Here is a 25,378-nt window from a genome sequence, read left to right as displayed (position 1 = left end):
ATGACTCAAACTCTCGATTTTATTAATTGAAATGAAATATTTTACCATTGAAATGCGCTTCTAACGAATATGCTCCAAGTCCTAGTAATCTTAATTAGTAAAAAAATAATCCTAAATCATAGGATAAAAACAATCCTTCAATGGTATAATCCCACGTGTCAGCCAAAAAAAAATTGAAGGAAAACCTCTCTTATCTTGTGGTGGGCCAAATTCATTGATTTCCATCGCAAAACAGCTGCAAATATCCATTGCAGTAAATCGTAAGCCTAAATCCACTAGTATTTTGTTTCTTCTCAAATTTACCCTCTCAATATTCCATTTTTACGAAAAAGATCTTCATTCATTCTCCATTATCGATTTATCATACCTTCATTTTAACTGCCTTTTTCTTTTTCTCTTTTACCGCAACCAAACTAAGAAATTAACCGCCTCAACAAGGAGTCGTATATCATAATTGAAGTGCTTTTGGAAAATTGAGCCAGCTCCAGATCGCATGCGCTTTTTGATCGAAGCCGCAGAGATCTCTCTGTAATCCTCTCCATCGGAGTCCCCGCGGCTCTGATTGTTGCGCAATTATCTTCGAGGATTCGATCTTTCTGCTGTGGAAAAATCGGAAATTGGACGAGTTGGAGGCGAGGATTAAACGTTTCATTTTAATTCCGCTCTTTTTTATGTGAGTACAGTTTAATTTTCTGCGATGTGATGTTGATTTGTAGATTATAGGTTTATTTTGCCTATGTTTTGACTTTCTTTGCTGCTTAGGGTTCGGTACTGAATGCTCACTTTGAATTGGCTTCTTGTAACCCTTCAATTTTGTAATTGGTTTCAATTTCCTACTTTATATCAGGTATACTAGAATTTTCAATTCGAAAAATGTTTTCTTTTTTTGGTTTCGGCCTTTGAAGTTATTGGTCAAGATTTTAATGTTTGAATTAAGGCTTTCTTTTGGGGTGGTTATGTAAACGTTTAGTTTCGTTGGTATTTTACAGTTTCTGCGGTGGTTGGAGATTGTTCATGCAATCTAATTATATTATTGAGTTACTTTCCTTGTAGTTACCTGGTAACTGAAGTTGGATAAATGTCATATCAAGTGGAAGAAATGGATTATGCGCCTGCTGACTATGAGATGGGAGAAGTAGAAGAAGATATGTATTTTGCTGGTCGAATAATGGGAGGGGACACAGAATCTGAGGATGAGGATGAACATGATAATTTGGTTAGTCCCACAGCACCTTCAAATTTTATGATTGTTGATATCACTATAATCTTTTCAATTGTTATTGCCTGTCGGTTTTATTATTGGCGATATGTGATAACTTGAATGTTGGATTAGGACAATAAGATCACTGATACATCGGCTGCTGAGGCACGGAGAGGGAAGGATATCCAAGGAATTCCATGGGAGAGGCTAAGCATAACTAGGGAGAAGTATAGACAGACTAGGCTAGAACAGTACAAGAATTATGAGAATGTACTCCACTCCGGTGAGGAATCAGAAAAGGTAATAATTAGTCTTATTTGCTATATGGTAGCTGAACAGAGTTAGATTGCTTTTGTGCTTCTAGAAAATGTATAAACTATTGTTTTATTGATTCTAATAGTGGTATAAATTTTGTGGTTCTCTCTTCTGGGTATGTTAGGAATGCAAAGTAACTAGGAAAGGTGGAGCGTATTATGAATTCTGGCAGAATACCAGATCAGTAAAATCAACCATTCTTCATTTTCAGGTGATTGGTTCTGTTCCTCTTTGATGTTTGCTGTTTGCTGATCTTTCTAATGACCGTAAGTGCTTGGTACCAGCTAAATAATCGGATTGAACATTGTTTTTTTGATCTTCTTTTCTTTTTCTAACTCGCTTCTTTATATGTGCTCTCTGTTTGGGATGAGAGTAATTGAAGTATACAATGTTCTTATCGGCTAAATTAAGTAGGTTTTATTGTGAAATGTGAAGTATACAAATGTGCAATGATGTAATGATCTTCTGCTTCCATGCTGAGTTTTCTCTCGTTGGTTGTGTTTGGCTGTGCGTCCTGATTTGTTACAGCACATCAAACAGTCAAATTGTGAAATGTAATTTTAAATAGATGCCCACTGCCACTAGCAGTTTCACAATGAGGTTCAGTTAGATGCATAGAACATGCTAATGCCATGCATTGTCATGAATATTTTTAAAATGTGTATTGAGCATCAGTGTTTTTCTTTTTAGAGATACTATCATATATTGAGCATCATGGTTGATATTTATGTTGCATGCATGTTTTCTGAGTTTCTCCCTGTAAATGTTATTGCAGTTGAGGAACCTTGTTTGGTCAACATCAAAGCATGATGTTTACCTCATGTCGCATTACTCAATTATTCACTGGTCTTCATTAAGTTCCAAAAAGACTGAAGTTCTTAATGTCTCTGGGCATGTGGCTCCGTCAGAGGTACATCTCTTCCTAAATGATGATTTGTTGAGTAATTAAAGTATTGGGCTTAATGCTTCCTTTGTAGTTAATTTTTCTGACTTGTGTATCTCTCTTTATAGAAACACCCTGGAAGCCTACTAGAAGGATTTACTCAAACTCAAGTTAGTACTCTGGCTGTCCGTGACAATTTGTTGATTGCTGGGGGATTCCAGGGTGAGCTTATTTGCAAGGTAATTCTCTCCCATGAAAGATTTATTATTTTGCCTTTTGTTTGGATTCAGTTTACATATTATGCAATTCACTACTAAGAGTTGTGTTATTGGCTGTTGTAATATAACCTTGTTTATTCTGCTTTCTCAAACCTTAGTTCCTGTCGAGATATTTTGAGGCGATGCTCAATCTGTGCTTATTAAGTACTATCTTCCACTTGTTTACAGATCATATGAATGCTCAGATGCTTTTATACTGACGATGCATATTTTATTTAAGTTTGGAATCTTTCTTTTGTCTCTTGATTGTTGAACGGATGTTCCTTTCTGATGCAGTATCTAGATAGACCTGGTGTTAGCTTTTGCACAAGGACAACTTATGATGATAATGCAATCACCAATGCAATTGAGATCTATGATGGTCCGAGGTTAGCTTCATTCTCAATTTATAATACCCTCGATAGCCTCTGGACCAAGGATTCATATATTCTACAATGTTTTACATTCAACAATCCATAATCTGGAACTAATTGGTTTGAATTGCTTTCAGTGGTGCTGTTCATTTCACAGCATCAAATAATGATTGTGGAGTGCGGGATTTTGATTTGGAAAAATATCAGCTTGTTAGACATTTCTCCTATCCGTTTCCTGTAAATGTAAGTTCACTTTGTTGTAACTGTGATATAGTTGGATATAAGTTCCACACATTAACATTTTAAAATTGTTAGAACTTGTGAAGTTGCTATCTTGGACATATTTGAGAGGTTTTAGCACGAAGAAGATTGTGGACAATATACTTTGATTAACAAAATGTTATAACAATGGGATTTATGTGTGAAACGTTGTATTGTATCTGTGTGTGTACATGCTCTTTTATTTTGAGTCTGCCTCCCATGTGTTTGTGCATGTGACGTGTTGCGGTGGTAGATATAAGCACAAGGATGACTTGATGATTTTCTTTACAGCACACTTCTCTAAGTCCGGATAACAAGATTATTGCTATTGTTGGCGACAATCCTGTTGGGATGCTCGTTGATTCACAAACTGGGAAGGTAGCATATTTTGTTTCTTGCATCAATTTCTTTTGGCCACTAAGAACAAAGGCAATCGTACTTCATAATGTCTGCTGAGAGGTGAGGTTGTGCTTTGATTTAATAATATTATATTTTGGTGCTATGCCTTTTTTTCTTTGCAGACCATTGGGTCTCTTCACGGGCATTTGGACTTCTCCTTTGCCTCTGCTTGGCATCCAAATGGCTACACTTTTGCTACAGGGAACCAGGACAAGACATGCCGAGTCTGGGATGCTCGAAACCTATCTAAATCAGTTGCTGTACTGAAAGGAAATCTTGGTGCCATCCGATCAATCCGTTTCACATCTGATGGCCAGTTCATGGCCATGGCCGAACCAGCTGACTTTGTTCATGTGTATGATGTACAAAATGGTTTTGAGAAAGAGCAAGAGATAGACTTTTTTGGTGAGATATCTGGAGTTTCTTTCAGCCCTGATACTGAATCCCTGTTCATTGGGGTATGGGATCGCACTTACGGTAGCCTTCTTCAATACAACCGCTGTAGAAACCATTCATACCTCGACTCCTTAATGTGAGAATCTTGAATTCCTTTGGCGATTGTTGAGGAGAAACAATGGTAGCATCTCTCTGGCCACCTGGAAGAGGTCTGGTCTGAAGATGAATCAGTGTGTGCTGTATCTTGGACCAACTGTTGTGTCATCAAATAACACCATCCGGTGACGGGGCAGGTTACATAAGGTGCCTTGAATGCATTGTGATGCTGCCTCAAGTTGAATCAAGGCTAGGCTTGTCTGAAAATGTCATTTGGTGATGTGTATATGAAATATTCAATTTGTACCATTTAACTTTTTTGTTTTGGAGTAAAAGAATGCTGACTGTCTGCGATTAGACTTCATTGTTTTTATCTGTTACTACCTTGTATGAAAGTGAAGCCTTAATAAACGGCCATTCTTTCGGGAAAATGGCTGAGGCGGATGTGGATGTGGATGCATCGCTAAACAGTCAATTGGCCTTTGTTGGCCAGATGATCGGTGTGTCTGCCCTAATTGAATTCGTTATCACGCGTGTTCATCTCATTTAGGGTATATTAATCACAATTATGATGTAATTAGGTTGGATGCATCGAGATCGAGTTCCGTTTCACTTGACATTAGGTTGAGAGCAATGCAAAGTTGGAATATGATATGAATGTGAAGAATTCTGATAATTTGAATATGTCAACTCTTGAAGTCTCAAAATTTGAATCTAGGACTCTACAAGTGGATTGTGTTGTACATGTTTGATTTCATTCTCAAATGAATGATCAACCAATATTTGTTTGAGAATGGTGTCTTCTTCCACCTGCAGCTGCTGCATACAATCTTCGAAAGCAGCAAGCAGCTCGGGACTGAACACAGCCGCATCTTGTTTCGTGTCGTCTCGTGGCATGGCATTGGCAGGAGCATTGTAGCTCCCAAATTTGGGTGTAACATAACTCCCAGGAGAGTAAATCTGGGGTTGCTCAACCATTTTCCGTCTCAGCCTCGAAACGGCTGGGACTTCTCCCGACGACACATCCAGCGATTTAAGCCCTCTCGCCACCGCCTTCCTTTTCCACCCTGTTTCTGCCTCAGCAAAATCGACATCACACCTCTCATCCTCATCCTCGGCCAATCCCTGCAACTCAACATCATCCCACGGGGAGCTATCTTGAGCTCGAATGCGCTCAAGCAACGCGTCGTACTCCTCCACTGTGTGGAAGCTCAGGCTCCTCTTCCCGTCTCTGAAGTCCGGCACGTCCTCTCGCAGCGTGTGGCAGCTTTTGGAGCGTGTGAATAGATCTGCATTGGTAGGGGGAGGATGATCTGCAACATCAATTGATGGTGGAGTGAAAGTGGTGGTGTTGGTGTTGGCGATGTGTGATGCTAGTAATTCATCCCAAGCTGCGGATCTGCTTTGGAAGCCATGCCTCAGCTCTTCTCTAATACTCATCGATCGCGTAATCGCCTTCGAAGTTATGCATCCCATTTCTTCAACCACTCAACGATTTCTGCTTCTACAACATCAAAATTAAAGGAACTAAGCTTCAACGAACTAAATTAGGGCGTTGATAGTAACTGCGCATTGTTTGAATTCAAATTTCATGACTGATTATCTTCAGCTACTGATAATACGTCCAAACACTTATTTTAGCAACTTTTCTCGAGCAATCGACAATAATTTTATTTGTTAACGATGAACAACGACGGATAGATGATCGTGTGATTAAAAAAAACAAAAACGAATGATGAAGCGATGAGAGAGAGGATCGATTAGAACATGTACCTTTTAGCCTGCAGGTAGAGACGCTGAGAATTTTTAGCGATCTGAGCTCAGAAAATGGTGTGATATTTGTGAAGGAGAAGTGAGAACACAAGCAGCGAGGTGAAGGCGGAAGTGTATATTCTATAATTGTATTGATTATTGACTAAGCCTATGTTTTTAGACTTTACTTTTCCAATATTTATTGTTCCTTTGTTTCTCCATTTATTTATATATTTTAAATTTTGAGTAATGGTGTGCCACAAATCCATAACTTGCAACTTTACTCAATATTATCTATAATTTGGATCATGTTTCGGAAAGAAATTACCAGTCTGAATGTATTGTCACATGGTGTGTTCAGCTAATTGCAATTATAAAAAAATTACCAATTCTCATTTTTTCTATCTCCTTTTGCAACTGTGATTAGCTGAGCATCAGTTGCCGATTAGAGTTTCAAATAAATGAAAAGATATCAGTTATGATATACTCCCTTCGTTCTACTTTAGGAGTCTCGGTTCACCATTTTTAGGTGTACCACTTTAGGCGTCCTGGTTGGTACTCTCTCCGTTCCACTTTAGGAGTCTCGGTTTACCATTTTTAGGTGTACCACTTTAGGCGTCCCGGTTGGAATATCCTATAAATGGTAATAGGTCTGACATTCTACTAACCTTTTTCTACGCACATTTTATTATAAATCTAATATAAAAAAATAGGATCCACTTTCTAATAACTTTTTTCACAACTTTTGTTTACATTTCTTAAAATTTATTTTGTACTCAAATGAGAGATGGAGTATATAAATAAAGAAACTTTTTATGTTACATGCAAAAGGGGCGGAGGAGTACTTGCAATATCAGTGGCAGAGAATGAGGAAAGCGGTGGTTACAATGCTCCACTTAATCCATCGTTATACTAAAAATTAATTATAAATTATACTAATAAAACTTGTTTTAAACATTATTGGATTTAAAACTTGGCGTAGAAAATAGTTTGGATGCGTGTATGTGTTCACAAGTATTTGTCGACACTTTGAGATTCAATAATTCAATGGGATGTGATTTGAATAATTATAAAGTCATGATTGAGGGTTAGGTTTTAAATTTGTGGGCCATCTTATTGATTTTGATTTCAAACCTAATCCCGTTGCGGGCGCCACGTTGGTGATACACTAATCACAAAACTTATCTCTACAGTTAACAATTTGATTACTTTAATTAATTAAAATTTAACCAAATTCTTATGAACTAAAAAGTAGCTGTCAACTATTAAATCTAAGAGCATCAACTAAGCTTTATTTTGGACGCTTCTATTTCATGCATCAATGTCAATTAAGATATGAATAGATTCATTAAATAAAAAGCAGTTACTTGTCATGTTTATAGAAAAAAGAGTTTAGCAAAACAAATTAATATTTATGGTAAATGCTTGTTCTTTGGAGAACTTTATTCTCAATCGTTCTTTACTTTGTCTTTAATTATTTATTTATTCTCTTCTATTTTGTCCTCTTATTTATTTATTTTATTTTCACTATTTAACTAACTAAATTATTTCTTTAATTTCTATACTCAAAGGAAGCGATGGAGACAAAGAAAATCACTTGTTGGTATCAGCAGGCCTCATAAACCATAAAATAGGCCTTCTTTACTGATTTATGTCTCAACCAATTCAAATACTACTACACATATTTGGGCCCAACATATGACTGTCACTCAATAACTAATTCATTTAATTTATTTGTATGAAAAATGAAATCTATTGTTGCAAATCTTTAACCAATATACTGTTTTTTTGTTTTCACACTAATTTTTCAAAGAAAAAACCAAGGATTGTGTCAACGTCACTACGTAATGTATGAATGTGTTAATTGTGAAACAAATAGTCATCTCAATTATTCCCTTGGTCACTACAATTTGCGAGCCCACCTCTATTTTGGGAGCACTTGCTCTTTTGTAAATTCATAACTATTTGAAATCCAATCCATATGTTTCATCAACATTCACCAAGTCAAATCTATACATATATAAAAGGCGAGTTTTGACCTTTTTTAAAATATTTATATGTTTTGTCCATATTATGAAATATTTATAAGTTATGGACCAATTTGAACATTTTAAGTGACTCTCATGAATATTTATTAGATATTTTAATGAGCATTTGACTAATTCTTAAAGCACTACAATGACTCATTGGTGGTTACAAATATTTAAATAGAATAAGGAGCATTTAACAAATTTTGTAACCTATATTGTCTTGATTTTATAATTTATAATGTTTTTATTCCATGATCTCTCATGTACTAATTTTATACCTATAAAAGGCATAGAGTTGTGGATGAAATATACACTAACAAAACATTCTTCATTCTCTCTCAAACTCTCAACATTTTATTGCACATTTTAGGAACATTGTTTTGCTTGATTTTGGAGCCCCATCAAGTTTATAGGAGCCTAGCAGGTTTGAGATGTTATATACGCTAGGAGGAAATCGTTTCATCTTTGGGGAAAATACGTCGACCCGAGAGCACTAACCGTGATGTTATTTTGTCTTGTGGAAAGAGGGTTTTTTTTGACTAATTTTCATTGTAATTTCCATTTCATTTATTGTTGTTTTTTTTCTTTGATTACAATAGTTAGAGTACCGCGTGTATATGGTTCCAGAATTTTATCCCAATATTTTTTACAGTTCTTAGAGAGGGAAGAATTGTAGCATCCTTAACTCAAACATACATAGTATTTATCTTCATCTTTACACAATTTATTATTTTTAGTAGAGAAATATGAAGGATTGTTCTAAACATATATTTCAAAAATGTCAACACTTAGTATAGTCTCTTTATCATTGTCCAAATAATTATATGTCTTAATTCCATTTTAAATATGTTTAATTTAATGTCTTTAGATGTAAAATGAGTTGAGTATATGTTTATTGGATTTTTATTATATAGTAGTATATTTTTCCATTTTAAATCTTATATAATTATATTTATTCTTATTTTAATTAATCGATTAACAATTTAAAATTGTATGACAAAAAAATATGTCGTCGTGCATCGCACGTGGATTAACACTGGTTAATATAACCCACCGCTATATTAATTTTATTAATCACCTATATTACTATTCCCAAATATTCTAAGCTTGAAATTAGATCAAAGTTTGACCGGACCGGACCGGCCGGTTCGACCGCGAACCGGTAGGCAGCCGTCCGGTTTGCTCCTAGAAATCGTTTGTAGGTTGACCCGGACAGAATCGGTAAAACCGGCCGGCCAAACCGGTTAAACCGCTAACCGGAAACCGAAACCGGTTTACTATATTTAAATGTTTATTATAATACTCCTTCCGTCCCGCTTTAGCAGTCCTATTGACTTTTCTGCCCTCTTTTTGTAAAAATGATGAAAAATAGTTAAAGTGGAGAAATGGTAAAATAAGAGAAACAATAATGTAGATAAGACTCTTCTCTATATTATTCTTTCTCTTAATTTACCATTTCTCCTCTTTAACTATTTTTTATCATTTTTACAAAAAGATGGCAGAAAAGTCAATGGGACTGCTAAAGCGGGACGGAGGGAGTATTATTTTGCACCCTTCCTTCAACCATGAGAGCAGATCTAATAATTTAGGAACACAATAGCTGAAAAAAGGAAGGGTTTGAGAAGTAAAATGAGATAGAGAGGGAATGAGAAGTAAACCGAGACAGAGAAATGAAGGGATTGAGAAAGTGAGAAACTGCATTGAGGCGAGAAGTAAAACAAGATAGAGAGGGAATGAGAAGTAAAACAAGAAAGAGAAAGGGGGGGATTGAGAGAGAAAGAAACTGGACCGGTATTGAGGTGAGGTGAGTTGCGGCGTGAGTATATGGGAAGACAATTTTAATTTTATTAAATTTTGTTAAATTGGACATTGTGGTGCTTGCATTAAGAAAAATATTTTACTTATTTTATTATATATTATAATTACTTATATATTATACTTTTAAGTTATAATTAATAATGATGTAAATAATTATTGAATATTATGATTGTATTTATTATTTTAATTTGTTGTTAAGTTTCCGTATTTTGTTTAAGAAAATTTGGTTATTAACAATGAATTTATATGTAAATGTGTAAATTTAATGACATTTTAAGTTATAATGTTATAATATGTATTATATATAACTAATTATTTACAAGGTTTAATATACTTTTTACATATTATGAATTATATTTTATCATTTATTATATTTTTGAGCATTATATATTTAATTTAATATATTTATAGTAGTATAACGGTTCGACCAGTAGTTAAATCGGTGCGACCGGTTGAACCATGAACCAGTAGCTTCGCCGGTTCGCTCACCGGTCCGATTTTTAAAACATTGGATCAAACCATATGTAGACTTCAAATTTATAACACTGCTAGATGATATATCAATGAAATATTTACTAACGTGCAGTCCGTTAAATTTGATGGAAAATCAATTTATTTTGCAATTATAATTACTTTATATTATCTAATGGAGAAGTTTTAATATTATGAGTGAGAAGTAATCAATTGCTAACTAATTACCAATCCCAAATTGAGACCAATTTTCAACCATTAGATTAGAAGATCTTATGGTTAATATAATGTCAAGTGTGATATATTTTAAATTTAAATAATTATTAATTAAATTAAAAGGATATTAATGTCAAATTCTATATATAGTAATTATAACCAACTACTTTCTCTCTCCTCAAAATCATCTCAAATCTTTAAATTTACGTAACTTTCTCAATTTAAATTATTTTTTCGCAAAAAATATATCAAATTAAAGATAATTTAATAAGGATTCCAACGAGATCTCAATTGCATATGTTCCGACGACGTTCGGATGATGAAATTTGATATTTTTTATTTTAGTTTTAAGTAAATGTTGATACCCAGGATTTTTATCAACAAATACATCAAAAAATCTGAATAAAACCATGTAAAAATCTCAATAAATATGTGTTGATATTTTCTTGTACTAATGTTGATATTCTTATATCATATTGTTGATATTTGTAATACACAATGTTGATATAAAAAAACACCCACGAAAATTATCATATGATAACATAATGACGATATTACCCTTTTGTTGATATTTTGTCTACTATTTATTGAGATTTGTGAGCTTTAATCTCATCCACTCATTTTAAAATCCAAGGGTGGAGATTTAGTCTTGATTTTGGATTAGGGTGCTATAATCATTAGAATAAGACCCTGCTATGAGTTACTATAATTTTAATTGATCAATTTACAACTGTTAGATGCTACAGTTTAAATAGTGATTACTCACTATAATTTTAATTGATCAATTTACAACTGTCAGATGCTACAGTTTAAATAGTGATATTAATCTCAACCAGGTTACCAAATACATATTAATTTTAATTTGATTGGTAGGAAAAAAAATTATATAAGTTTGAATTGATAATGAGTATTTATAAAAATTCGATGTGATATTTTTAGAAATATAGTTATATGATTATATTTGTCATTGTCAGTTGTCACTATACAGCACAGTCCCAGTCGAAATCTATTATCACTAGTAAATTTACCATAGTATATTACGAAATACTGTATATATTGAGAAAACTACAATATGGAGATAAGAACGCATTTGAAAACTATTGGCAACTGTAAATGGATGCATGTTCAAATTCGATCACCATCCATCACACACATGCCTTTCATTTCTTAATGGTTTCTATCTTCAATAATTAGTATTTCCAACCAATAAATTAATAACGATAATGATAATTAAATAACAATAATGATAATGACAATGACAAATGATTACTGTTTACTATGGTCTATGGTTGCCGTATATACTAATTTTGTCATAACAATTATCTAAATTTTGATCTTATTTAGATAATTCTGCCAATGCTTCTATAATAAATCATTCAAAGTTTATAAATTTGATACAAAGGAAGATATGATGCGGTTTATAAATATTAGTACTACATACAAATTGAAGTAGAATAACTATACACAATGATTGATATCAACATTTTATACAACAGAATTCTTAAACAACAAATATGCATCAAATTAGCGACAGCCACCAGCAGCAAATCCAAGTCTTGAATTAGCTACATCATACACAACTTGTGTAGTCTGCTGCTGCTGGTTGCCGATGATGCCGATGCTGTCTCGTATATCCGAGTTCCCGGCCAGCGACAAGCACGTCGTCCCCTTCTCCACCTCCAACAGAAGATTGCGCGGCGCCAGCTTCAGCGCCGCCCCTCCCTGGAACCTCATCTCAACCGCAGGCACAACTGAGGCTATCGCGCCCGCTGTCCCAGCAAAGCACGCGTCCAAAATGGAATACGCCTCAACCAACTTAAACCTCGGAGATATGACCCTCACCAACGCCGCCCTCAGGGCCGTGTACACCGGCCCTGCCAGCCGCGATATGGTGGTGCCAGAGTCGATGATGGTCGGGATACTATAGTCAGACGCTGGCACGGCTAACGCCCTCCCAGAGACCGTTATGGCCGTGAGCTTTACAAAGTACAGGGAAGGATCCCGGGAGTCGGATAGCAGAGGAGTGAAGCTCGGTGGAGAGGAAGTCGAATGAGATCCAATGGAGAGATAGCCTCCCGAGCCAGAGGCGGTTGGGAGGCAGTACGAGAAGGCCTTCCCGTACTTCGTTGAGAGCTGGGACAGCATGGACAGAGAGCTCTTCGCGAAGCCAATCAGACCGGCTGACTTCCCGAATAGGCCATCGTTGTTTTGACCACAACCGTAGACGAAACCAGGGAGCTTCTCAGAGCCAAAGGTGAGAGTGTCTTTGCTCAAGAAGCCCTGAGAGAAGGACTGATCACCATATGTTGCTGTGTACACACATTTATCCGATTTCGTACACATGGGGCTATTGAGTGTGGCAGACTTCAACGAAGAGCACTCGGTTGCTTCGCACGATAGAGTTTTATACGTGTTTGAAGCCGAAGGGTTGAAGAAAGGACCAGCTTGTGGATGGCAATAGGCCAAACAGGGCTGGCACTGAATCCACGAGAGGGAGCTTCCCGTGTCCACAACGACCGGATAGTAAGTAGCCGGGCTCCCTACCCCAATTTTGGTGTAGTAATTCCCTACACCGAGTGAAAGACCTGGATTCAAGGGGGCGCTAACGAAAGTGCCCTCTACCAATCCACCGGGAAAAACAGCTGCTGCTGTAAAGTTCTTTTCGAGTCGTGAATTGAGAAACTTGACGCGGGCGTTGTCCTGAGCAAGGACGTCCGAGAAGGAGAGTGAGGCGGGGACATGATCAAGAGGCAGCTTCAGCTGGCCAAGTTCTGCAAGAATCAATATGTTAGTAAAGTAGACAACATATGTTTATGCAATAATGCTTATAAAAAAGGAAACAACAAACATGCCTTGATTGAGTCTAATGGCAGAAGTTCCAATGACCAAGTGAAGAAGAAGAAAAGAAGACAAGAACAGCTCCATGTCTGCAATTTGTTTTCACCCTCAAAGCTGGGGGATTTATAGCAATGAGATTAAGATTGTTAAACAATCAGTTGAGAGGTCGAGGTTGGAAGGGACGTGTTACACTGACTTGTGAGGTCCTCTCAACCAAGATGAGGAAACATGTGGTTGAGACATCTATTGTGTCTTAGTTTTAGGGGCCCATTTCCTTTGCTTTTTGAAAGGCTGCTGATTGAGGAATCAAGAATCCGACACCTGTAATAACAAGACGTGCCCATGGTTCAAGAACCGCCGGTTCTGGTTCAGAACCATCAATTCCGGTTCGGGAAAATGTGGAACCATAACCGGCCCGTGAAGCATTTTTGGCAGTTCCTGTCCGAATCAGGAACTGGACTGCCAAAACTGATAGCACGGTTCGGGTTGAACTGCCGGATGCCAGTTCTAATTCTGAACCGACAGTTAACCGACAATCCGGTTAAAACGCCCACGTCTAGTAATAACTAAATCCATCTCCCTTGCCATTCATCACGTAACTTAAGAAAAAGAAACAAGATGGTAGTTTATATGTCACGTACCTCTTGAGAAATTTTGGCTTTAACATTAATTGATTCATTCATATATATATATATTAAAGCACGAGAGAAAATTACAATCTTTTACTATTATAAATTAACTTGCGCCTGTGAATACGACTGCATGTGGAGAATTTGTAGCTCAAATAAATTTAATGAAACTGAAAACATTTAAGCGAAAACCACACAGAACTACAAACAACCAGGTACAGGAATTCTGTATTTATGGTTACATATTTTACCAGAAAAAATCTGGATCTCTGTCAAAAAATTAGGCTCTCCGGAAAGCATTGCTCTCACTGTCGGATCGCCGCTGTGAATAATATGCACGGCGGCGCACACTCTCCTCGATCGTTGAGCTTCCTCCTTTCTCAGCTCCATAAACACTTTTCTGAGTAGCATCCAGGAAGTTTCTACCAGAAGTGACATGATCAAGAATAGCTTCCTTTGCTTCAGCATCCTCTGCTTTCTTTATACGCGTCCATCTTTGTTCCTCGTGCCGTTGAGCATCCATTTCCATCTCCTTCAATTTAGCAGCTCTCTCTTCTTCTGATAGTTTACCAGCTTTTCGGGGCCTGTTGTTTGACTCAGGCCTTGGTGGCTTAACAGAGGTGCTTGAATAAGAATAACTGTTCTTCTCATGACAAGGTTCATGCTGCTGTTCTGAAGAACGCTCCTTATTGGATTCATGATGACTCCTACTACTTCTATGTTGATCATCATCAACTCTGTCGATATTGCGATTAGGACTGCCAATTGGCCTCCGATCTTTGTGCTCATCGTTTGGCCTCCTATCTCTGTGCTGATCGTTTGGCCTCCTATCTCTGTGCTCATCTTTTGGCCTCCTATCTCTGTGCTCATCGTTTGGCCTCCTATCTCTGTGCTCATCTTTTGGCCTCCTATCATTGTGCTCATCGTTTGGCCTCCTATCTTTGTGCTCATCGTTTGGCCTCCGATCTTTGTACTCATCGTTTGGCCTCCGATCTTTGTACTCATCGTGGTATTTCTTTCTTTTACTATCTCTTTCACTCAATTCATCATCAGAAATATGGACTCTCTTACTCGAATGCTTTTCCGATCTGGATCCTTTGTGGCGACTCTCTCTGTGTTTCTCCACTGTCAAAGAGGCATCCTGAGAGCCACTTGGCCTCCGATCTTTGGACTCATCATAATATTTCTTTATTCTACCATCTCCTTCACTCAATTCATCATCAGATGTATGGATTCTCTTACTTGAATGCTTTTCAGATCTGGAGCCCTTATGGCGACTCTCCTTGTGCTTTTCCACTGTCAAAAGGTCATCCTCAGAGTCATTATCCGACGACAAATTCGTGTTGTGTTTGGGCTTCTTTTTGTGATGTTTTTTCTTGTGTTTCTTTCCATCCTTGTCTTTGTTCTTCTGTGCTTCTACCTGAAATTGACAATTGGCTATAATAAGTCACGGTTATGCTCAAATCAAGGGTACATGACAGCAGAACATTCAATATCCACCCACACCACACACACCTACATGGAAATTATTAAACCATTGCAAGTATAACTGCATAACAGATTAGGGTGTCTAAAACACATCCTAAATGCAAGTTGAAGCTTTCCCAGGAAGAACGATATTTTTGGATAGAAGGGGATTTGTTGTGGAACTATTTGGTTATGATTTCCCTATTGCTAGGACCTAGATGAATATACAACATTATATGACCAGGTGTTACTTTTAGCACATCCTACAACATGCATAAATTTCTGCCTTACATGATGACAATTTCAAGGACTTCAAGGTTTGATTTCAATCTGAAATGAAGAAAATGTCAAGGATGGTAATTAAAATCCTTGGCTACTGGAAGAACACAAATATACTCGAAAGCTCACAGTCATAACACCAACACGAAGGATTGCATATTTCATATTTCATATGATCACACGGTTATAGTATCATCGGTGGGATCAACAAAGGTTTGAAACTAGCAGATTATCAGTGTAATACCATCTTCTGAAATTCACATTACTCCTGCACCATACTGGCATGACATAAATGAAATTGATGCTAGTAGACCCTTCACCAAATATTTAACAAGTCCTAATGAGACATCCTACAGAGCTTGGACATGAGAGCAAAGGAACAAAACTAGAAAAAAATGAGGTGATGGGAATACAAAACTATCTCTAACAGACCCTCGAATGCATGAAATAATTAAGATATCATCTTGGCTGGCTATGGCAGGCAATGGAGTTTAAAATTACATCAGTTGCTAAATATCCAAGAATACCACTATTAGCTCTGCAATTAAACTCGGTCACATTCCATGAAAAGAAAAATCACTCTTGCTAACAATGGCAATAATCTTCAACAAAATGGAGAATTTTCCAATCTGCTTCTAGTTTTCTACTTATTTTTTTAGCCAACACAACGAACTAAGGATCCAACAGGCTACAGAAGACTTACTGATTTGCGGATCATGTCCATCTGGATGGGGTTCTTCTTGATGCGGGCTAGAGATTCCTGTTCACTCCGACGGATCGAAAGCAGGGGATCGAAAGTAAGCTTCCTCCACGAATCATTGGCTGACTGTGGCTTATCCTCAAACAAAGCTCCCAGTGAAGCTGGCTGCGGCTGCAATAACAATCACCATCCAATGTAAACTATAAGCACCCTAAATCCAATTTTTTCAAACATACTTACTAGATAAAGAAAGGGGGAAAACTCAATTTCAATTGATCAATTCAAACACAAACAGTACCTCCTTCGCAGAAGTAGAAGACGATGCAGCAGGCCCCGGCTCTGCCTTGGGCAACGATTCCAGAGCCTTGAATCCAGAACCCTTGCCCACAGCTAATCCAGAATCGTACAGAAACTCCAAACGCTCCTGGCCCCTGCCAAAATTCAACGCAATAGTGTCAATTTGAAATTTCTTGAAAAAGGAAACCCTAAGCCCTAATTGTAAAATCCCCCTAAAAAAAGAGAAATCAATTGAGGGGAAGGAGAAATTACGAAATAAGGCCGGCTTGTTCCTGGAGCTGGCGGAACTCGGCGCGGTCGCGCTCCTCGTGGATCTGCTTGCGGAGTTCCTCGAGCTTTCTCTGCTCGGCTTCGTGCTTTTGCTCTGCTTTCCAGACATTCTCGATGTTGCGGAGGCTGCCCGTGTGCCATCCCTTCTTGTTGAGAAACTTGAGCGCCATCGTTATTCGATGTTTATGTCGATCGTAGAGCAGAGTTGGGCGGCGGAATGGTGAATTCCTCGATCTGAAGAGGGCGCAATGGTCAGCTCAGTCGGCTATCTTATAAATTGGGAATCGCTTGAATTCCTTTTATTAATACTCCACATTCACAAATTTTAAAAATAAAAATTAAAAGCGAACATACATAGCGAATTTGTTGTACAGTAAAAATTTGGGGTAATATCTTATTCCCTCCTTCTTACAAAAAATACGCACTCTTTCCTTTTTAGTCCGTTCCATAATAATATGCATTTTCTAATTTTAAAACTCTTTTTCTCTCTAATAAACTCATTTTTTATTAATAATACTTTATTTACTTTTTCTCTCTATTTCTCTCTTACTTTACCAATTTTGCATTAAAACCTGTGTCGTACCCAAAGTGCATATTCTTTGGGAATGAAGGGAGTATTATATACTTTACCAGTTAATGAAAAATAGTCTTATATACTTTACCAGTTAATGAAAAATAGTCTTACTTTGCCATTTGGAATGCCCACAAAAAATAGTCTCGGTTCTACATATAAAATCTCTCTCATATTTTACTCACTTTCTCCTCTCTGATATACTTTACTTAGAACATCCACAGCGATGCTTCTGCAAGAGCAGTCGTCATGCTCACCGCTGCACTCTTGCCTAGGGGTGGGTAGGTACGGTATACCTTACCGAAACCACCATACCGTGAATACGGTATGTGAAAAAGTCATACCTTTACCTTACCAAAGTTTTCGATATACCTTATTTTCGGTATGACGAATTTTCATATCGATATCGTACCTCATTTTCGGTATACCGTACCGAAGTTCGGTATACCTTACTTTTGCGGTATACCTGACTTTCAACATCAATTAAAATAGAAAATTAGAGTTTTTAGAATATTATTTTGTATTCTATAATTTTAAAAATAAATTAAATATAATTTATTCCTAATTATGTTTATATTTCACAATAGATATTTATAATTTAAAAATATATAAAATATATTTTAGCGGAGTGTTATATTGCTAACTCATAACTTAATTGCTAACTACAACTAAATAATAGCCATTAGATATTCAAACTAAGGGCTTAGATCATTAATCCCTAAATGTCAATACGATCAACGAAAAACGTCAATAAGGCCATAGGATTATTTTCAAAAAATATCAATATGGGTATTAATGTCAATTAACTACGTGTTTAGTTATAACTAACTTTTAAAAGAAATTCCAAAACTTTAAATTCATATAACATATATCAAATTAAAAATAACTTCATAAGGATTCCAGCGATATGCTACATGCATATTGTAATACCCGCATCTTAATTTGTCTTTTAACTTATGGAATTTTCAATAAAATTAAGGCGCATCTCAAACTTGAGTTTTTTTTTTTTTTATTATTGGTGTTTGACTTAGTTGGATATGCCTACCCAAAAATTTGGCATTTTGAACTATAAATGAAAGGGAGCAACAAGTGAATTAAAAACGAACCCATGTTTATTGCATTGATAAACGAAATAAACGAAATGCGGTACATAAGCAATAAAAAGTCCGTCGCGAATGAAAATTTATGTACGCACCTCTGAACTTACTATTTATCTTACATAATTGAAACATGAAACTAGAAGAAAGAATGTAAAATACAAAGGAAAAGTTCTTTGGGCCTCTTTCTCCCGAGCCCAAGTCGCACCCCCCACCGTGGTCCGTATCCGATCAGCCCGTCGGGCCCAGGGCAGCGAGCCCACGTTTCGGGACAGCTAAGTGGCAGCCAAGTTGTTTCTTTCCCCTGCAAGATAAAACAAGTGTTAATTGCTAAGAAACAAGAGAAATTAAGGGACTACCACTAGAGGAAAGAAACAACATCAGGACCAAAGACTCACCAAAGATAGCAAGTCAACCTCTCAAATCTCCACTTCTCATAGTGGCACCTGCATTGTGCCTATGCAGCTGCCACAACAAACAAATGCCATTTATCACCAAGTACTAGGTACTCAAATAGAGCCAAATTTCAAATTATATCTTGCTGCAGAATCATAATAAAGAGGATATGCTGCCAGATGAGAACAAAGTAGTATAACAGCCCCATTAAAGCCCCCACAAGTACACCAACTATGCCTATAAAGACCCCTGCATATGCATCAAATTTGCCCTCCCACACACTTCGAAAATTCAGCAAAACTTAAGTGAGAGTTGAGAGCAAGTAACAACAAGAGAGTTCATCCTCCCTTCTTCACAACCTCTCAACAGGTAACACCTTCTCTCCATCCCAAGTTTAAATATCTTTTTGCTTATATCATCATATAGAAGCACCAAAATTTAGAAAATCTCAAATAACATGCTAAGTCCTAAATGAGATCAGTAGGCTCAGCAGCTCCCCTCTGCATCATATTAGAACCTTATGCTTAGGACAAGAAAGCTTAGAGCTTTACCACAAAAATGAAATAACAGAAACAATAGGCTATGTCTTTTTACCTAAACTCAGTAGCCATATCATATCAACTTAAACCCCTAAGTTTTCCTTAATCTTGTACACTTATGAACACCAATCAAAGAAAATCCTCACATGCTCATAAGCTTTAACCAAGCTACTGCAGTTTCCTTGAAGAACAACTACAATCTGCCTAACTCTAAAATTATGAAACAAGAGCAGACTCTGCTCTAAGGAAATCACCTAAATAGCTAGGTTAGGGAGACTTAGCTTAGAAAGGAGCCGTCCGGAGATGACCGCTTGACGAGCCCCGACCACGACAGCAAACTGTCACGACGGTGGCTGTCACGGCACTGCATTCAGAGGCCGGAGGGGCTGACCGACGGCGGAAAGAAGACCAGCTGCTGTCACACGCCGGCGAGCTCGGTGTTGTGGCTGACATGCCGTCACACGCCGGCGAGAAGCGCCAAAGACGGCTGGATGTGAGAGCCAAGCACGGAGAGAGAGGCGATGCCTCCTCCTCCCTTCCGACGGCGCAATACCGCGGCGACTGGGCGCAGAGTCGGCGGCGGTGACGAAAGGAAGCACGCCGGCGCTGGACCGGTGGAGCTCGCGAGCCTCACGGTGTATCAGCAGTTCCCGGTAATGTCGGAAAAGATAGAAAAAGGAGAAAGGAGGAACAAGCTGCCGGCGGCGCAAGGGAGGCGTCGACCGGAGCAATGACCGGCCGACGCCGAGTAGAGAGAACGGACGGCGGATTCCCAATTAGGGATTTGATTCCCTCAATTTGGGATTTTTGAGAATGAATTTTGAGAAAGTGCCGATGGAAAGGGGAAGGAGTATATTTGTGGTTGAGTTTAATTAAGTGTTGGGCCTTTTCTTTTTTTAGTTGGGCCTCTTCAATTAAATAAAGGTATGGGCTAAAGAATTAAATTAGAAGCTTGGGCATGAAAGTATTTAAAGAAAGTATTGGACTAATTTATTCACTTTTTTTAGTTGGACTAGGTGATAAATTAAATGGACTAGTTTTCTAATTAATCATGAGCTCCCCTAAGTAACTCTATCAAATAATTAATACTAAGTGATGGTTCGCGAATTAAATCCCGAGAGGATAAATTATTTTCGAACGAGATACATGAAAAATAATCCTCCCAAAGATAGACTAATAATTTCTTAAACCTCCACAATAAATTAAATCTACTGATTTAATTAATATTCAAGAATTCTAGAACTTTTTCTAGAAAAACAAGAAAAAGAATAAAAGAGCACGCACTTAGGATGCATTCACGTTTAAGCTTAATTGATTTCTCAAAGTCTAATTAAGTACTACCTCTGTCTCTGAAAATTTGATACATATTATCGGTCCGTCCTTCAAAAATTTGATACACTTCACTTTTACCATTTTTGTTAGTGGACCCCATATTCCACTAACTCATTCTTACTCACATTTTATTGTAAAACTAATACTTAGTAGGACCCACAAACCACCAACTTTTTCAACTCACTTTCCATTACATTTCTTGAAACCCGTGTCGGGTCAAAGTGTAGCAAATTTTAGGGGACGGAGGTAGTATTATTTTATTTCCTAAAGGGACGTCTTCGCACGTCGTCTAAGGCCAAGTTAAAGAAATTACGGAAAAAGGATTTAGCTTTTGAGGTGGGAATTCTTTCAAAACGTGATTTTAGTATGAAAATGTGAATCTTTACTCAAGTATGTTTGTCATGCCATGTTTTGTTTTATGATTACCTATCTGCTTGGCTCTGCCAATTTAGTTAAATCGAATTCGGGTCCCAGTAGGGCCACAAACCCTACTCGGACTAGTGTACACATAAGGGGACCGTGAGCTAACATAAGAGTTGGCCGGTCCAGTGACCGTCGTGGAATGTGGCCACATTCCCGGTTCACACAATGTTCAGATATGGTATATCCATGTTATGTGATTGCGCAATCAAAATCTTTACTAAAGGAAAAGTATTTAGTGACTCGGGTCTTTTAAATAAAACCCCGTGATCACTCAACTGTGGCTTGACAAATAAAATAGAATTGTTTTTGGCAATGTGCCCACTGAGTATATCAAATACTCAGCCCTGCATGTTATTTTCAAATGTGCAGGTTGAACGTTGACGAGCAGGCGAAGGTGTTGGGAACGATTCCTAAATAAGTAGATAGGTAGCCCAGGGTAGTATGTCTCCATACATACTACCTTGTCTTGGACTTTTCCGCTGCATTAGGATTTTGTACTAGGAATTTATGAACCTAGACCGCACTCTGACTTTATTCTGAATCGTGATTCACTTTCGCCTATGAGACTATTGCTCTAAGTTCGACTTATCATTTATGTTATCTCATTTTATTATATCTAAAGTGTTATTTAGTCACGTACAGATGCAATCACTACCACTAGGAAGAATGTGGTCGTGACACATATGTTCCGACGTCAAAATTTGAAAAAAAATTCAAATTTTTTTAATTTTTTCGTACAAGCAGAAATGTCAACATACTATATAAAATATGTCGATATAATACATGTAGAATGTCAATATAAGCAATGGGTTAACATTCTTAAAGCATTGTGTTCACATTCTCAAAGCAGTGTGTTGATATTTTTGAAACACTATATTGACATTTTCATCCAAAATCCTAATTTGGAGTTTTTTTTTTATCTTTTTTGATTTTATTAATAAAAACGAAAATTACACGTGGCAAATTGTAGACCACACGTTTTCTAAAATCCTATGGCCTTATATTAGTTGTAGTTAGCAATTAAATGATGAGTTAACAATTGATCACTCCCCTATATTTTAGGGATTTTATCTATAGTTGTGTTTATATTTTTGTGGTATATACCTTAGTTTACGGTATACCGAATTTCGGTACGCAACGGTATACCGCGGTATTTGAAAATTCATACCGTTACCTTACCGGAATCTTTCGGTAAGGTATCATACCGTACCGAAAGTCACGGTATACAAAAAATTCGGTATTTTCAGTATATTTTCGGTACGATAAGACCGGTATTTCAGTATTTTTCCCTAGCCTTACTCTTGTCGTCGGCACAGACGTGCTTGATAGCAAGAGCACCGCCATGCCGACGACAAGAGCACGAGCAACCGACGTGACATGCTTTGGTTGGCCGTTGGTTTATCATTTTAAAAAAAAAAATTTAAAAATTTGAAAAATTCAGATTTAATAAAAAAAATATTTTTCCACTTCCCAATAAAATATATCCGTTTTTTCTACACATTTAATTTATTTTTTCATTATTTTTATCCTAAAGTTCACACTTTCATCTATAAATCCCCTCATTTCAACACAAAAAATCACAATACACCAAACAACTCTCTCAATCTCAATTTTTAGGATTTTAATTATATAATTTTAATTTTTTAGGATTTTAATTATGTAATTTTTAATTTTTTTAGTAATTTATAATAGTATTTCGGGTATTTTGAATGCATTTTAATATGTGGAAATGTTTTTAGTAATTGAAGTATTTAAATTGAATAATAGAATGGTGGGACCCTTGAGCATGCTCTTGCGGAAGAGCATGGATGTGAGTGTTGTGCTCTTGCGGAAGAGCAGAGAATTAAAAATGAATAAAGGTGAGTTCGGGCCCACATCCGTGCTCTTGGCAAGAGCATGGATGTGGATGCTCTTATTTTTCTTCATATCTTTCTTACTTTATTTATTGACTGAACTATGCAAATGGTCCATGAACTATATGCGTTTCGCATGCAAACAATACCTTAACTTTAAAAATATCATGAGTAATCAAAATGCACAATTTTGCACAAAAATGCACCAAAATGCACAAGGCATGAAAGATAATTTTAGAATTTCATATCCAGGAATTGGACATGTTCTCCATCTCTCTCTAATATTGGATATAATAATTTTTCGTTATAGTTTGAGTACCTAAAATGATATTTTCACTTCAATTTTTCAATCACTCTATGTCAAATCATTTTTCTCTTAAATTATTATGAAATAAAAAAATAAAATAAAAGAACTATGAAATTCTTAAATATATTAATTATAAAAATAAAAATTATAAATTAATATCAAAATAATTTGTAGCTAAATGTAATTTTTATTGTGATTTGATTTTCATATTATATAGTATTAAAAATTAAAATTTGTAATTAGACTTAAAATTTTTATTTTTAAAACTTTTAATTAATCTGAATTTTTTAATTTTTATATTAAAACAATAATTGAATCAGAATCAAAATTAAATTTAGCTACAAGTCATGTAATAATTAAACTTATAATTTTAATTTTATATTTAATATATTTAATAATTTCATAATATTTTTTATTTTGATTTACTTTCTAAGAGTTTTGGAGAAAGAGGATAACGTAAAGTGATTGAAAAAGTGAAGTGAAAATATCATTTTAGGTACTCAAACTACAAGAAATATATTATTTCAGGTACTCAAGAGAGAGGTAGAAAAAATATCCTATCTAGTACCAAGATATGAAAGTAAAAAAAATGTCATCCATGTCTTGCGGGCATTTTTAGTGCAAAATTGTGATGAATTAGAAAAAGTATCGTGCATGTGATTATACCTTAGTTCAAGGACTTCCCTTGACATTTTTAGAATTCAAGGACCGTTTTACGTGCGAAACGCTTAGTTCAAGGACCATTTGCGTAGTTCACTCTTTATTTATTTTTTCTCCTTCTTGCTTATTTTATCAAATTTCTTATTAAAGTACATGTCGTCTATAAATGAGACCATTTTGTGTGGACGGAGGAAGCGGGAGATACCAACCATTTCAAAATGGAAATCAAGTTCATCTTTTTGAGTGGAGAGTGGTTAAATGAATATTGAAAATACATATTTTACTGTCATTAATGTGTTTTGTAGCACTCCAAGTCCAACTTACATATCAGAATCGATTCTGGACAATTTATGTGACAATTTATTTCACACGCCCAACTACTCTAAAGTAACCTCATCTTAACAATATTTGGTGCTATATAATTCTCAACTTAGTGACTGTTGTTTCATCACCAAAAAAATGATTGAGATGAGCACTTCAGGCAGTGAAATTATGCAACAGGTATTTGCATATCCACTCTCTAATATTGAGCTCATATTTCCCCAATTCTAGTTATACATTATTTTATAAAATAGATTTTTTTTTGCTTCAATGTATTGTTTGTTCGAAAATAAGATGCAAATCTTTTTACCTTTGCAAAATTGAATTAATTGATATTTTTGAATGTGCAGGAAGAGGAGGGCAAGTTCCAAAATTCGGTGGATTCCTTTTTGGAAAAAATATTTTTTAAGAGATGTGTGCGCCATGAATGATATGCAGAAGAATGAACTGAATAGATATTGCATAAATTGCGATGCACCAATTTGCGGGTATTGCATCAGAAATGGGGAGCTATACAACCACAGTATTCTCACTATTTACATGCTTATTTACCAAAATGTTGTCCCTCTAAGTGAGATGAAAGAATATATTGACAGTGACAATATTCAGGTATAACTTTATTAATTTTTTGAACAATATTTTGGATTAATAAAATTATTGATAATTATATATGTATATATTTGAAGCCCTACAAATGCAACAAGAAATGAGTTGTGTCATTGACTCCGCTGTCGCACAACGGGTCGGGTGCACTAAATGAGGGCGATGGCGCTTGCTGCCTTTGCAAAAGGAAGCTCACTAACCTGGATTGCTTTCGTTTTTGCTCGATTGCGTGCTAGGTCTTTTTCTAATTTAATTCTCATAATTAAAAAGATATTATATTTTGTATGATTATTTATTTTGATGTTGTGTGTAGGTTCAAACTGATGT

General features: G+C 36.3%; 4 protein-coding genes and 1 long non-coding RNA gene across 8 annotated transcripts; 1 reads left to right on the top strand and 4 right to left on the bottom strand.

Annotated features, from left to right (window-relative positions):
- Positions 1–347: 347 nt before the first annotated feature.
- Positions 348–4,539, top strand: LOC125222193 (uncharacterized WD repeat-containing protein C2A9.03-like). 3 transcript variants are annotated; one of them, XM_048124696.1, is made up of 11 exons: positions 355–673; positions 763–847; positions 1,054–1,216; positions 1,334–1,501; positions 1,641–1,727; positions 2,292–2,426; positions 2,528–2,638; positions 2,954–3,045; positions 3,168–3,273; positions 3,583–3,669; positions 3,813–4,539. In XM_048124696.1, the coding sequence occupies exons 3-11, from the start codon at positions 1,079–1,081 to the stop codon at positions 4,224–4,226; spliced, it is 1,338 nt and encodes a 445-aa protein (XP_047980653.1). In that variant the 5' UTR covers positions 355–673; positions 763–847; positions 1,054–1,078; the 3' UTR covers positions 4,227–4,539. The 3 variants fall into 3 exon arrangements, with proteins under 3 accessions (XP_047980661.1, XP_047980653.1, XP_047980646.1); XM_048124704.1 differs by lacking the exon at positions 763–847 and having other exon boundaries at positions 348–673; positions 1,343–1,501; XM_048124689.1 differs by lacking the exon at positions 763–847 and having other exon boundaries at positions 357–673.
- A 292-nt stretch (positions 4,540–4,831) lies between these two features.
- LOC125222214 lies at positions 4,832–6,108 on the bottom strand. Of its 2 annotated transcripts, none has more exons than XM_048124716.1 (2): positions 5,956–6,108; positions 4,832–5,686 (listed from the first exon to the last, which is right to left on the bottom strand). In XM_048124716.1, the coding sequence occupies exon 2, from the start codon at positions 5,656–5,658 to the stop codon at positions 4,897–4,899; it is 762 nt and encodes a 253-aa protein (XP_047980673.1). In that variant the 5' UTR covers positions 5,659–5,686; positions 5,956–6,108; the 3' UTR covers positions 4,832–4,896. The 2 variants fall into 2 exon arrangements, with proteins under 2 accessions (XP_047980673.1, XP_047980678.1); XM_048124721.1 differs by having other exon boundaries at positions 4,832–5,680; positions 5,956–6,101.
- Positions 6,109–11,832: 5,724 nt separating this feature from the next.
- LOC125215449 (aspartyl protease family protein At5g10770-like) lies at positions 11,833–13,440 on the bottom strand. Its single transcript, XM_048116872.1, has 2 exons — positions 13,322–13,440; positions 11,833–13,240 (listed from the first exon to the last, which is right to left on the bottom strand). Exons 1-2 carry the CDS (start codon positions 13,392–13,394, stop codon positions 11,994–11,996), a joined length of 1,320 nt encoding a protein of 439 aa, XP_047972829.1. The 5' UTR covers positions 13,395–13,440; the 3' UTR covers positions 11,833–11,993.
- Positions 13,441–14,072: 632 nt separating this feature from the next.
- On the bottom strand, positions 14,073–17,223 carry LOC125215439 (pre-mRNA-splicing factor CWC25 homolog). Its single transcript, XM_048116862.1, has 4 exons — positions 16,932–17,223; positions 16,681–16,813; positions 16,386–16,553; positions 14,073–15,356 (listed from the first exon to the last, which is right to left on the bottom strand). The coding sequence occupies exons 1-4, from the start codon at positions 17,117–17,119 to the stop codon at positions 14,217–14,219; spliced, it is 1,629 nt and encodes a 542-aa protein (XP_047972819.1). The 5' UTR covers positions 17,120–17,223; the 3' UTR covers positions 14,073–14,216.
- A 1,466-nt stretch (positions 17,224–18,689) lies between these two features.
- LOC125202118 lies at positions 18,690–19,828 on the bottom strand. Its single transcript, XR_007173043.1, has 2 exons — positions 19,016–19,828; positions 18,690–18,921 (listed from the first exon to the last, which is right to left on the bottom strand). It is a non-coding gene; the product is annotated as an uncharacterized LOC125202118 (long non-coding RNA).
- Between the last annotated feature and the right edge of the window lie 5,550 nt (positions 19,829–25,378).

The sequence above is a fragment of the Salvia hispanica genome, chromosome 1 (assembly GCF_023119035.1).
Source record: "Salvia hispanica cultivar TCC Black 2014 chromosome 1, UniMelb_Shisp_WGS_1.0, whole genome shotgun sequence".
NCBI classification, from domain to species: Eukaryota; Viridiplantae; Streptophyta; class Magnoliopsida; order Lamiales; family Lamiaceae; genus Salvia; species Salvia hispanica.
The sequence above is the reverse complement of the archived record's forward strand: the minus strand, read 5'-3'. Positions and strand labels throughout refer to the sequence as shown.

What these genes read in the sequence shown, in the direction of transcription:
- LOC125215439 (XM_048116862.1), bottom strand. Translation starts at nt 17,119, where the DNA reads ATGGCGCTCAAGTTTCTCAACAAGAAGGGATGGCACACGGGCAGCCTC. An exon ending in GAACAAGCCGGCCTTATTTC is followed by an intron (nt 16,814 to 16,931) that starts GTAATTTCTCCT and finishes GAATTTTGGCAG; the next exon opens with GGGCCAGGAGCGTTTGGAGT. An exon ending in CTTCTACTTCTGCGAAGGAG is followed by an intron (nt 16,554 to 16,680) that starts GTACTGTTTGTG and finishes TTGTTATTGCAG; the next exon opens with CCGCAGCCAGCTTCACTGGG.
- LOC125222193 (XM_048124696.1), top strand. Translation starts at nt 1,079, where the DNA reads ATGTCATATCAAGTGGAAGAAATGGATTATGCGCCTGCTGACTATGAG. An exon ending in AGGATGAACATGATAATTTG is followed by an intron (nt 1,217 to 1,333) that starts GTTAGTCCCACA and finishes ATGTTGGATTAG; the next exon opens with GACAATAAGATCACTGATAC. An exon ending in CCTATCCGTTTCCTGTAAAT is followed by an intron (nt 3,274 to 3,582) that starts GTAAGTTCACTT and finishes TTTTCTTTACAG; the next exon opens with CACACTTCTCTAAGTCCGGA.
- LOC125222214 (XM_048124716.1), bottom strand. Translation starts at nt 5,658, where the DNA reads ATGGGATGCATAACTTCGAAGGCGATTACGCGATCGATGAGTATTAGA.
- LOC125215449 (XM_048116872.1), bottom strand. Translation starts at nt 13,394, where the DNA reads ATGGAGCTGTTCTTGTCTTCTTTTCTTCTTCTTCACTTGGTCATTGGA. An exon ending in TGCCATTAGACTCAATCAAG is followed by an intron (nt 13,241 to 13,321) that starts GCATGTTTGTTG and finishes TGATTCTTGCAG; the next exon opens with AACTTGGCCAGCTGAAGCTG.